The sequence below is a fragment of the Mesoplodon bidens genome (assembly GCF_964165515.1).
Source record: "Mesoplodon bidens genome assembly, chromosome: 3".
NCBI classification, from domain to species: Eukaryota; Metazoa; Chordata; class Mammalia; order Artiodactyla; family Ziphiidae; genus Mesoplodon; species Mesoplodon bidens.
In genome coordinates, this window is record NC_138178.1 from 19,057,667 (window position 1) to 19,071,301 (window position 13,635).

The 13,635-nt window shown below is 34.7% G+C and overlaps 1 protein-coding gene across 8 annotated transcripts in view; it reads left to right on the forward strand.

The window, feature by feature from the left end:
• ANKRD26 (ankyrin repeat domain containing 26) overlaps positions 1 to 13,635 on the forward strand; it is a 69,543-nt gene that overhangs the window by 23,313 nt on the left and 32,595 nt on the right. For 6 of the 8 annotated variants that reach the window (XM_081227891.1, XM_081227898.1, XM_081227897.1 and 3 more), the window contains 6 exons: positions 2,938 to 3,089; positions 5,404 to 5,574; positions 7,357 to 7,390; positions 7,674 to 7,815; positions 11,085 to 11,298; positions 13,158 to 13,341. In XM_081227891.1, the coding sequence (XP_081084017.1) occupies positions 2,938 to 3,089; positions 5,404 to 5,574; positions 7,357 to 7,390; positions 7,674 to 7,815; positions 11,085 to 11,298; positions 13,158 to 13,341 (897 nt within the window). The remainder of the gene's footprint in view (positions 1 to 2,937; positions 3,090 to 5,403; positions 5,575 to 7,356; positions 7,391 to 7,673; positions 7,816 to 11,084; positions 11,299 to 13,157; positions 13,342 to 13,635) is intronic. The other 2 variants (XM_081227892.1, XM_081227896.1) reach the window with 2 other exon arrangements.

Below are 13,635 nucleotides of genomic sequence, written 5' to 3' on the forward strand. Positions count from 1 at the left end.
TTAGGAATTTGTTCCTCTTTCTGATTGGTGTTAATTGATTTTGGCTCCTAGTAATTTAAGGTTTGTCTATTCTCCAGTTACTAGTCCTTAAAAAAAAATCCTTATGTGCACATAGGGACTTTTTACGGTACAGTGAGGTGAAATATTTTTAAGTAAGGAAGGCTTTGTAACATTAAAAATCATCTCCTAATTCATTTTTGGTAGATCTAACATATATGAATTATTTAGTTCAAACAAACAGTGACAAAATTGGGTTTGTGAGTTCATGTTTTTCTCCTGTTTTAGGCTAAGGCAAGTTATTTTTCACTTCTTAGTTGTAATCCAGTGATTTGTGAGTAGCTAAACATAGATTAAGAAGTTTAACGGTTAAATTTTAATTATTTTCTAATTTTTCTTTGTCCGTACTTGATTACTTAAGGATAAAGTTATTTTACAAACATGTACCCTGACAGAAAAGACATCTGAAACTCAAATCAAGCCAATTGATCTTCCGCTTTTGCATCTGCAAAAAATGCCTCAGGAACCAGAAATGAATAAGGAATGTGACAGAGAGGACATATCTGTATGTTCAAGACTTCCTTGTGTACAAAACCATGAGGAAATGTGGATCAAACAAGGCAAATTAGGGTGGAAAAATAACTTCAAACGCATCACAAATAAGTTAAAGCAGAAGTTTGGTGGAATTTTTGAAAAATACAAAATTACTGTTTGTCCTGAGGAAGAGCCACTACATGATAACCCTAAAGAAGGAGCAAACATAAAGGAAATACCTTCTAATTTGACAAATAATATACCTGACTGTGAGGCAAAAGATGCATTTGGAGTATCTGTCTCTCTAGCATTCCAAGCATTTCCTGAACAAAAAGAACCCAGTCTTGAAAATGTTTTTCCATCTTATTTAACCTCCGGGTCTTGGGGACATGCTTGCCCGTCATCTTCACAGCTTTATTTAAATGAAAATAAATTAGACTATGAAAGTGATAAACCAGACACTGAACATGTTTTTGTTGTTGTTGTTGTTTTTTGGGTTTTTTTTGTGGTACGCGGGCCTCTCAGCGTTGTGGCCTCTCCCATTGCAGAGCACAGGCTCCGGACGCGCAGGCTCAGCGGCCATGGCTTGCGGGCCCAGCTGCTCCGCGGCACGTGGGATCCTCCCGGACCGGGGCACGAACCCATGTCCCCTGCATCGGCAGGCGGACTCTCAACCACTGCGCCACCAGGGAAGCCCTGAACATGTTTTTAAACAAAAATGAGGAGAGTTTTTATAATGATACAGAAAATAAAAAAGTAAGGGACCCAGTAGTTACATTTGAAATGCAAGAAGACCAAGAGTTTGCTATGCAAATGTTACAAAATATGAACCAAAATACCACTAATTGGAAATTAGACATCGGATGTATACCTCAGTCTAGTGATCCCAAAAGACTTTTTGATTTATGGCTTGCCTGCTCCAATGAAATGAAACACATGATTCAAATAAAAAGTGATATTTCTGCTGTTACAAATACTTATAAGAAAACCAAACCAATACAAGAGGGTTTTAAATATAAATTACACTCTATAGTATGGGAAGGAAGCAGTGACTGAAAGAAGGGACATAAACACGTATTCCTGCTAAACTAATCTCTTTATTGTGCTTTAGTGTATGCAATCTTCTCTGCCTTACTCAATTGCTTGGCACTTAGAATTCCAACATGGCCACTTCAAGATATTTTTAATAACAAATACATGTACTCCCACATATTCTTTAATCACCACTCTCAGATGTTTCTGTTGAGTCAGACCTTTACATTATGTTGTTTAATAAAATGTGGTAAGTTTTGACATGTATGATTTTATCATATAGGTAGTATAAACCCTCAGCAAAAAAAATTCAGTATTTATCTCCAAAGGAGAAAACTGAGTTTTGACGTGCAGTGAGGTTTTTTTTCCTTCCAGTAATAGATTTTTAAATTTGTTTGTTTGCTCTTTTGTGTAAGAGGAGCATTGACTGAGTTTGCAAGATAGACAAAAATCTGTAGATATTCTCCTTTAAAAGAAAAAGAGATGAACCCTACCCCCAACTGAGGCATTAAATTACTTTGCCAAAGTCACACTTTTAACTTATCTGATTAATCTGATGAATTCATTTGGTAATTTATCAGATTCAGGGTTACAGAATTGTATCATCTCTTTTGGTGCCATGAAATGATAGGAAATGCCACTTTAGGGGCTTTGGACAAATCATTGAACCTTTCTTGGTTTTATTCCCATTATTGGTAAATAGTGGGGCTAAAGTAGATAATTACTTCTATACCCTTTAGCTATAAAATTTCATGGTTATTGAATGTGAAATTGGGAGGCATTACTCATTTTCCAGAATTCCACACTAACTAACAATTCATCAATTTCACTCTACTCCTGTTTTTTGGTAAACTTTGGTTCATATATTTTAGTGAACACCATCACTTTTTTGATATTCCCAGGATCCAAATGAAAAAAGAATTGTAAAAGGCAGTGGGGGAAGAATAGCTTCAGTGCAGAAAGAAGGATGTTTCCTTTTTGTTACTGAAGCAACAAGGTGTCACATCCTCTAAATTTGGCTGTTTAATGCAAAATCCAGGTGGTAAAGACCAAAGAGGACAAATTTTGTGTCTTTGTCTCTTTATTTCTCTATCTCTGCCATCAGACAAGGAAGAGTGGATGTGAATAGCTGCACAACATTAAGAAAGCCTTTTTTGAAATTTTTAAAATTTTATTTCTTTTCCTCAAACAGAAAGAAGCAGAATTTACAAAAATTTCAATGACTTGTAATTAAAAAAATTAAAGTAAGCAAAAAACTATTTTTATTGCTTAAAACCGGGGCAAACTCTGAGTCAAGTAATTAATGACAATGAAAAGGTCTTTATAATGAATAAGGTAATAACGATTATATGTAGTGTCAAACTTTCATTAAAGGTTGAAGAAGCAAAGAAGAAGCACAAAAGTAGTGAAATGGAAGTATCAGAAAACATATATGATGCTGATGATAGTGGATTAATTCAACAGAGAAAGAGCAGAAAAACGAATAACCAACAGTTTCCTACCATGGAGAATGAAGATTCTGATAGGTAAGCCTATGTCAGTATTTAACAATAGATAATTGTTATTTTCCTATAAAACAAGTTCTCATTTGAGCTAATGTTCATGATTAACAAATTTTATATTTTACTAGGGTTATAGTTATTTCTAATACTCTTGTCCTTTAGCCTTAATACTAGAGTTAATTGGTTAACACACCACCATATTACAGTATTAGAGTATTCTGGATTTGACTGTATACTTACCTTTACCAGTGTGTTGTATATTTAAATATATTTTATGTTACTAATTAGTGTCCTTTGATTTCAGCTTGAAGACTCCTTTCAGCATTTCTTGTGAGGCAGGTCTAGTGGTGATGACCTCCCTCAGCTTTGCTTTGTTTGGGAAAGCCTTTATCTCTCCTTCATTTCTGAAAGACAACTTTTCTGGATAGAGTATTCTTGGTTGGCAGTTTTTTTCTTTTAGCGCTTTGAATATGTCGTCCTACTCTCTTGAAATCCATTGATAGACTTATGGGGGTTCCCTTATAATTTACAAGCCTCTTTACTTTTGCTGCTTTTAAGACTCTCTTTTTGTCTTTGATTTTTGACAGTTTTGTTATAATGTCTCCTGGCGAGGATTTCTTTAAGTTGAGTTTGTTTGGTGACCTATGAGCTTTAGGAACTTGGATATCCAAATGTCTCGCCAGGTTTAGGAAGTTCTCAACCATTTTTTCTTTAAATAAGCTTCTGCCACCTTCTTCTCCCTATCTTCTCTTTCTGGAACTGCAATGATTTATGAATTATTTCTTTTGATGGTATCTGGTAATTCATGTAGGCTTTCTTCCCACTTTTTCATTCTTTTTTTCTTTATTCTCCTCTGATTGGATAATTTCAAAGCTCCTATCTCGTAACTCACAGATTCTTTCTTCTGTTTGATCCATTCTGCTGTCAGTGCTCTTTATTGCATTTTTCCTTTCATTCATTGTATTCTTCAGCTCCAAAACTTCCATTTGGTTATTTTTTATTATTTCTATCTCTTTGTTAAACTCCTCATCTTGTTTGTGTATTACTTTCCTGATTTTATTGGGTTGTCTCTCTGTGTTTTCTTGTAGCTCACTGAGTTTCCTTAAAACTACTATTTTGAATTCTCTATCAGGTAGATTGCAGATCTCCATGTCTTTGGGATTTGTTACTGGAAAATTATTGTGATCTTTTGGTAGTGTCATGTTTTCTTGATTTTTTTAATGTTACTTGAAGTTTTGCATTGCTGTCTTTGAATTTGAAGTAGCAGTCACCTCTTCCAGTCTTTAATAACTGCCCTCTCCAATGTATCCCAACTTGCATTTTTTTGTTCCAGTGGTATGCTGACACTTCTCTGCTGGAAACCTGGATTTCCACAAAGGCTCTCTCGTCTGTGGGTGATTGTCTAAGACAGTGTTTTCCAGGGGTTCCCTGGACGTTGCTAAGAGTGGCTGGAGCCAGTTCATGGGCCATGCAGAGTCCACAGCTGGGATGTGGTCTGTATGTCTGTTACCACTTGGGTGGACAGGACTCTTCCCAGGTCCCTTGGTTTATGGTGCTGGATCCTGCAACTGCCACAAAGCCACTTTTGTCTGTGGATAGATGCCAAATTGTTGCTGGTGGTGGAGGGATACTATGAGGTACCTATTTTTCAGCCCTGATGCTGACCTGACCCCAACATGTGGGTGTTTAAAAGTAAATTTTCCCCCCAAGATATTTCCTTGAGTTCTTCTTTCATGTTTTATGTACCTCATGTTATTTTTAAAAATCATGCAAATTAAACATTATTATATATCAAAACAAAACAAAAAAATATGGTAGAAATCTAATTATTACTCCCATATCTAAGAGTCATTGCTTTTAAGCAGTGAACTTCAGCTTTTCATTGTAGCACTTGAGGTTCTTCAGAATGTCTTTCCAGACTCATCTCTCTGCTTCCTTCCCTGTATTTTGTACTTTTCCTTCCAAGTTTCTAGGAAACACCTAGACTCCATGTGTCTAATCTTTGTGCTCACATTCTAATCACCAAGGAGAATGAGTTTCTCCATTTTCTTTTCCTCATGACCTCCTCTGTTTATTTAACCTCTTCTGTAAAGCTTTCCTATGTTCACTTATAACTTTCTTATGTCAACTCTTACATATCACATTGTATCATAATTGTGTATCTGTCTTTGAAGCAAGAATTTGTATTTGCTTGCATATGGTTGGTACTTCATAACTGTTTTGTGAACTAATAAATGACTTATGATGGGTAAGAGTTGGAATTTTACAAAAATTGGTTTTTTATTCTTTATCAGTAGAATTATTAGAAAACATTGGCTTTTTAATGGATTTTTTAAAGTAGCGGTCCTGGTGTGCACATGAAGGAAGTAAAGAAAAAGGAAAATGAAACATGGACATCAAAAGAATGTGTGATTACACCAATGTTTGAGAAGGCTGATTCACTGATTGGGGGTCTGCTACACATGAAGGATGACGGCAGTTTAAGTGGAGTAGATCAGGATGGTGGCAGGTAAAATCTACAAATTCTTGTAGGTCAAGAAATATTAGCACTGAATACTTTTTCCGGAAATAGAACAGCATAATATAGTGTACAGGCCATGACAGGAGTATTCTCAACTATACCAGATGAACGCTGCTGAAAGGTTAAGATGAGGACGAGTGGCTTTGACCAGAAGTAGTTTCAATAAATATTCCCCATGGAAGCTGGACTGTAGTGAATAAGTATAAATGGCTCCTTAGGGAATATTTACTGGGAAAGGCAATAGAGAACTGGATGGTAACTGAAGAGGAATGTGAAGTTCAAGGGAGTTTCCTTTCTCTTTTTATGTTAAGATGGGAGGTTTTTAGAGTATGTTTGTATGCTGTTGGAAATGAGCCAGTAGAGGATGCATTTATTCAGTTTAATCTTGTTTGCATGTCCAATATTAGAAAGCTTATTGATTGTATTACATTATCTTTAAAATATTATAGTAAACTAATTGTACATAATACTTCTATTCACGTATAGTTTTATGGTAAGGTCTTGTTCATTGATTTTGAAGTGTAATATTCTTATATAATTGAATATGCAGATGAGTACTTAAAAGTTATTCTATCATACATAGATTTTAAAAAATTATATAATCATAAATTTACAAACATTTAGGCCCTACTGAATAGGATTTAATCATTCCTTGATAATTCTAGGTGACAGTATCATCATGAGTGGCTGTGGTTTTGTAAGGTACTCTAAAACAGGTTATGTTAACTTCATAGTGGTTTAGATTCCAGGGAAAAGGGTAAGATTTTGTTTATATTTGATAGGAAAAAAACTATTAACAATCTATCACAGATTATTACTTTTGGATTATAAAGCTCTAAATTACAAAAGTCATGCTTCCTATACCAAAAGTGTCATTAACATGTATTGTGCGCTAAGTATATGTTGAATGTATGAATAAACAGCTGAATAGGTGAATGAATGCCTGTTGATGAATTTCTTTACAAAAGCAAATCTTTATTGAAAATAGAATTCCAATATTGCCTAGGTCTAAAGTCTTTTTATTTTTAAAATATATATGTAAGATTCAGAAATTATTATTTATAGTTATAACTAGACATGGAATAATAATACAGATTCATTTGCTATCATATTACTTAAAAACACTTAAATATTACCTTCTCATAATATTGTGAAACACAAGTGTTGAAGCCAGATTTCCTGGGTTTGAATTCTGGGTCAGCTGCTGATCTGCTGTATGGGCTTGGGCAAGTTACTTAGCCTTTCTGTGCTGCATTTCTTCCTGTGTAAAAAGGACCTAATGTATTACCTCTCTCCCAGAATTGTTGTGAGGATTAAAATGCCTTTAAGACATGTAAGGTGCTTATAATAATGCATAGCAATTACATAGTAAGTCCTCAAAAAGCTAATATCTTGATTATTAAAAAAGGGTTTCTTTCATATAAGGAATTAATACTTTCCAAATAGGTTTTAGTGCCATAAAGTTAGTTTTTAATTGAAAATGACAATAACAAAAAACCCTGGTATATTTCTTCCTATCAAATAATGCAAGTAACATTATGTTTTTCCTTTTCCTTTGATTGTCAGCTTAATCTAATTTAATGCTTTGTTGATATTATTATGGTGTATTTTCTTTGTCCTTTAATGTTACTCTTTCTATTTATTGTTTAATCTCTTTTATAGAAAATTAATTACCAATGCAAAGATTTTATGTAAAAAACAATAGGTTTACGTATTCTTTGTATTTTAAGTATTTAATATTTGCCTGAAAAGAATCATTTGTTTTTTTAGGGCTACAAAGGAAACATCTAATGAAAAGAACAAGGTAGAGTAAAAAATTAATTATAAAAAATATTATCCTGTAGTAAAAAATTACTTTGTGAAAGGTATAGTGGAAAAATAGAAAATCTTCCTTTGTTGTAGAAACATTTACTTTGAAAAAATAATTTAGAAACACTGTTGATAAAATTATCCCTTTGATAAAAATCTGTTCTTTTAAGAAGTATCTGTGTTGTTGCTTTAATAAAGAGATATTTATCACCTCTGTACACTTAGTATATTTTATAAGTATTTTGGGGTCATTGTGAAATAGTATTTTTTATTTGTAGGTCAAAGAGCAAATTAATTCTATGGATGACCTTGATGACTTAAGTCAGTCATCTGAAACAGCTTTTGAGGATTGCCAGATGCTTTACTCTAATTATAAGAATTCCATGTTTCTAATACAGCAACTTGGCATGGAGTGTAAAGGTAGGACCATGGTATAAATGTAAAGCCTTTTTGTGTATACTGTTGTAATACTTGGTAGAATTCACCAGTGTAGCCATTTGGGCCTGGAATTTTCTTTGTGGGAAGGTCTTTAAGTAGGACTTTAGTTTCTTTTTTAGATATAGGGCTATTTAGTTTATTTGTTCTTTTTTTTTTTTTTTTTTTGCGGTACACGGGCCTCTCACTGCTGTGGCCTCTCCCGTTGTGGAGCACAGATTCCGACGCGCAGGCTCAGCGGCCATGGCTCATGGGCCCAGCTGCTCCACGGCATGTGGGATCTTCCTGGACCCCGGCACGAACCCGTGTCCCCTGCATCGGCAGGTGGACTCTCAACCCCTGCGCCACCAGGGAAGCCCTATTTGTGCTTTCTTGATTGAGCTTCGGTATTTTCCCTCTTTCAAGGAATTTACCCACTTCATCTGAGTTGTCAAATTTATTTACATAATGTTCATAATATTACTCTGTCAGTCTTTTAATATCTATAGAATCTGTAGTAATTTCTCATTACTCATTTCTGTGAAATTGGTAATTTGTGCCTTCTCTCTCTTTTTTTTTTTTTTCATTATCAGCCTGGCTAGAGGTTTATCACTTTTATTCATCTTCTGAACATATTTGGTTTCACTGTTTTTTTAAAAAATTATTTATTTATTTATTTATTTTTGGCTGTGTTGGGTCTTCGTTGCTGTGCTCAGGCTTTCTCTAGTTGCAGCAAGCGGGGACTACTCTTCGTTCAGTGTGCGGGCTTCTCATTGCTGTGGCTTCTCTTGTTGTGGAACATGGGTTCTAGGTACATGGGCTTCAGTAGTTGTGGCACGCGGGCTCAGTAGTTGTGGCTTGTGGATGCTAGAATGCAGGCTTAGTAGTTTTGGCACACAGACTTAGTTGCTCTGCGGTATGTGGCATCTTCCTGGACCAGAGAACAAACCCGTGTCCCTTGCATTGGCAGAAGGATTCTTAACCATTGTGCCACCAGGGGAGTCCCTCACTGATTTTTCCATGTCTTTTTTGTTTTGTTTGTTTTGTTTTTTCTCATTGATTTTTTCTTTGATGTTTTTTATTTCCTTTCTTCTGCTTGCTTTGGGTTTACTTTGCTCTTTTTTTTAAAATATTTATTTATTTATTTTATTTTTGGCTGCATTAGGTCTTCGTTGCAGCACGTGGGATCTTTTGTTGCAGCGCGTGGGCTTCTCTCTCTAGTTGTGGCGTGTGGGCTCAGTATTTGTGACACTCCAAATGGGGTGTGGGCTCCAGCGTGTGTGGGCCCTGTAGTTGCGGCATGCCGGCTCTCTAGTTGTGGCTTGTGTGTTCAGTAGTTGCAGCGGGCGGGCTTAGTTGCCCCATGGCATGTGGGGTTTTAGTCCCCCGACCAGGGATCGAACCCGTGTCCCCTGGATTGGAAGGCAGATCCTTAACCACCGAACCATCAGGGAAGTCCCCTAATTTGCTCTTTTTCTGGATTTTTATGTTGGAAGCCAAGTCATTGATTTGAGACCTTCTTTTCTAATACAGACATTCAGTGCTATAAATTTTCATTCAAGTAAGCAGCATTCCACAAATTGTAATATATTATGTTTTCATTTTTATTCAGTTCAAAATACTTTGTAATTCCTCTTTTCATTACCTCTTTAATCCAAGGATTATTTAGATGTGTGTTATTTAGTTTTCGAATATTGGAGTATTTTCCAGAAATATTTTTGTTCTTGATCTCCAGTTTGATTGCTTTGTGGTCAGAGAACATACTTTGTATGACTTAAATCCTTTTGACTTACTCCTTTATTTTATAACCCAGAATATAGTTCTTTTGGTAAGTGTTCCATGGCTACTTGAAAAGAATGGTGGTGTTCAAGTCTACAGTATCCTTGATGATTTTCTGCCTGCTCTTTCTATCACTTATTCATTGAGGGGTATTGAAATCTCAGGCTGTAATTGTGGATTTGTCTATTTTTCTTTGCAGTTCTCTCAAGTTTTGCTTCATATATTTTGAAGTTACTAGGCGCATAAACGTTTAGGGTTGTTATGCTTCTTATTAATTGACACTCTTATCATTATGAAATGACCTTGTTTATTGCTGATAATGTTTTTTGCTCTGAAGTCTACTTTGTTTGGTATTAATATAGCCAGTCTAGCTTAGCTTTGTTTTGTCACATGTTAGTGTGGTATATCTTATTTCTAACCTTATTACAAATTTATGTCTGTATGTTTAAAGTGCATTTCTTATAGGTGGCATACAGTTGGATCTTGCTTTTTGATCCAGTCCGACAATCTGCTTTTTCTTAAAAATTTATTTATTTATTTATTTATTTATTTATGGCTGCGTTGGGTCTTCATTGCTGCGCACAGGCTTTCTCTAGTTACGGCGAGTGGAGGCTACTCTTCGTTGTGGTGCACAGGCTTCTCATTGCGGTGGCTTCTCTTGCTGTGGAGCACAGGCTGTAGGCCCATGGGCTTCAGTAATTGTGGCATGTGGGCTCAGTAGTTGTGGCACATGGGTTTAGTTGCTCCGTGACGTGTGGGAGGACCAGGGCTCAAACCTGTGTCTCCTGCATTGGCAGGTGGATTCCTGACCACTGTGCCACCAGTGAAGTCCCTGACAATCTGCTTTTTAATTGAGGTTTTCAGACCATTTTCACTTAATGTGATTATTGATACAGTAGGTATGAATCTGTCATTATGCTGTTTGATTTCTGTTTATCTCATCTGTTCTTTGTTCCCCTTTTCTTTTTCTGCCATCTTTTAGATTAATCAAGTAATTTTTATGATGTAGTTTTATTTCTTTTTTGTTTTTTTGGTTTATTAACTGTAACTCTTTTGTTTCACTATTTTAGTGGTTGCTTTAGGGTTTACAGTATTTTACTTAGGGTTATCACAGTCCACCTTCAAGTAATATTGTACCACATCATATATAGGATAAGAATATTACAAAATAGTTTACTTCCACTTCTTCTCTCCTTGCCAGATCCTCCTGGATCTGTGGGCTTGTAGTTTTCATTAAGTTTAGAAAGTTGTTGGCCATTCTTTTCTTCAAATATTTTTTTTTCTGTTTCTTTCCTCCACCTCTTTGGGGCATTGTATATTTAGCCACTTGAATTCCTGGTCAGGGAATTAAGGTCCCGCATGCTGTGCGGCATGGCCAAAAAAAAAAAAAAGTATTTGTTCAATGTATGGATGAGTGAAGGTGAAAATGCACAGTGCTTTATACATAAAAATTACTCATATATTTTATTTCTATCTTTGTTTTCTTCCTAACGCAGATTCTGTTAGCTTATTGAAAATTCAGGATGCAGTTCTTTCCTATGAAAGATTAATAGAACTTAAAAAAGATCACTGTGAACTACTTACAGGAAAAAATAAAAAAATGGAAAGTAAGGTTACTGGGCTACAAAAGGAGCTATCAGAAACAAAAGAAATGAAATCACAGTTAGAGCATCAAAAAGTGGAGTGGGGACAAGAGCTCTGCAGCTTGAGGTATTGAACATCTTGGTTTTAAAGAAATATTTGAACTGTTTTTATTTACTGTAATACTACAGATGTGTATTTACTTTAATACTAAGGGAAGTTTTATAATTGCTAACTTACCTGCTGGGATTTTACAGGGGAGAAAACTTCATTAGTATTGTGGAGTGTGAAATTCTTGGAAATAATACAGCAAGTTCTTAACAGTGGATACTTCTACTAATAATTTAATGTATATATTTCCAAATCATCATTTTCATGGCCATACAGAAGTCCTCCATACGAAGCCTCATTTTTTTTGTAATCGCTCTTTTTTTTTAATTTTATTTTTTTATACAACAGGTTCTTATTAGTTACCCATTTTATACATATTAGTGTATACATGTCAATCCCAAGCTCCAAGTTCATCCCACCCCCCTGCTTTCCCCCCTTGGTGTCTATACATTTGTTCTCTACATCTGTGTCTCTATTTCTGCCTTGCAAACCAGTTCACCTGTACCATTTTTCTAGATTCCATATATATGCGTTAATATACGATATTTGTTTTTCTCTTTCTGACTTACTTCACTCTGTATGACAGTCCCTAGATCCAACCACGTCTCAACAAATGACCCAATTTCGTTCCTTTTTATGGCTGAGTAATATTCCATTGTATATATGTGCCACATCTTCTTTATCCATTCATCTGTTGATGGGCATTTACATTGCTTCCATGACCTGGCTATTGTAAATAGTGCTGCAATGAACATTGGGGTGCTTGTGTCTTTTTGAATTATGGTCATTATTTTTTTAGCAAATTGAATCTCAGTTATTTTTCATTTTTCTGTATTATATTTAATGCTACAAGGAATGTCTCTTCTATAAATTCATTTCTACATTTCTGATTATTTATTTTGAATAAATTCTTTAATATTGTGTTATTTGGTTAAAGTATGAGAACTTTTAAAAAAGGTCTTTGATCCATGTTTCTAAATTGTTCTCCAGAAAGTTTATATTACTTTACACTCCCACCCACAGAAGTATGAAATGGCCATTTTTCTCAAGACAAAATTTTTAAAAAAATTTACGTAGTTTTATTCTTAACATATACATGGATGAAATAGAAGGTAAAAATGGAAGGTGATTACTGATTAGTTTATTCAATATCTCTTTCATACAGAGATAAAATTAGTTCACAGGTTTGTGCTGAAAGCACAAAATACTCTCTATTTAATTAATTAATATGGTCCTGCCTTACGGGATTTAAAATTATTTATTAAATAGATAATAATCAATAAGTTGAAAATGTTGCAAAAGAAGAAACATAAAAAGTGTGGGGCAACAGATATTAGACTCCCTAGCCTAGTCTTGGATTACAGTGTCTGAAGATATATGTTCTGTAAAAGGCATCTGCAGATTTTATCTGGCACTGTAAGTCATTTAGGGGTACCTGTAGTATTTTATGAAGTTGAAATTTTATTTCTAGTGAACTTATAAACTTGTTTCTAAACAACAGCTTCTCTTTTTAACTAGTAACTAAATTATCTGTCCTAAAGGAGGAGTAATTATGACAGTGTGGAAAGCAGGGTAACTTTCGGCCTAACTTCAGTGAATAATTTCAAAATTTCTTTCCTACGCTATTCACCAGAGTTACCCTTGACTAAAACTTACTTAAGTGGCAGAATGTTTTTCCATTGCTACCTTTCAAGTATATATATCTTTATGAAGAGATTGAAGTGAGGAATTAAAAATATGAGACCTAGAAAGGAAAAAAAAACTGGAGAACAGAAATTTCATTAGGATACTAAATCAGCGGGTGAAGAGCCAGATCATAAAATGAACTTTTTATTTTCTAACAAAACACATTTTAAGGTAAGCATATTTAACTGCAGATTCACCCTAAAACAAGAAGAAGAGAAGAGAAGAAATGCTGACATGTTATATGAAAAAATTAGGGAGCAGTTAAGAAGAAAAGAAGAGCAATACAGTAAAGAAGTTGAAATGAAACAACAACTTGAACTCACTCTCAGAGCACTAGACATGGAACTGAGGACAGTGAGAAATAATCTGAATCAGGTAAGTTAATCTTTGGTGAAAATTTCAAATTTCCAACAGTATTTCATCAGTATTATTTGTAATATCTCTTTGATTTAATATATATTATTTAGGTTTAAAGCAAATAAAAAGTGTTATCTCATCCTAAATATGAACTATGACATTTATAGCTTAAATTATTAATTTCTTGCCATTCTTAGCTTCTAATACATGCTCTGTGTATGTTTTCTGAATGGAGGAATGGAAGGTAAATTGAGCTTAATGATTAACATAATGATTGGCATTTTTGGTCCATTCGAAAGTAATATTCTTAAT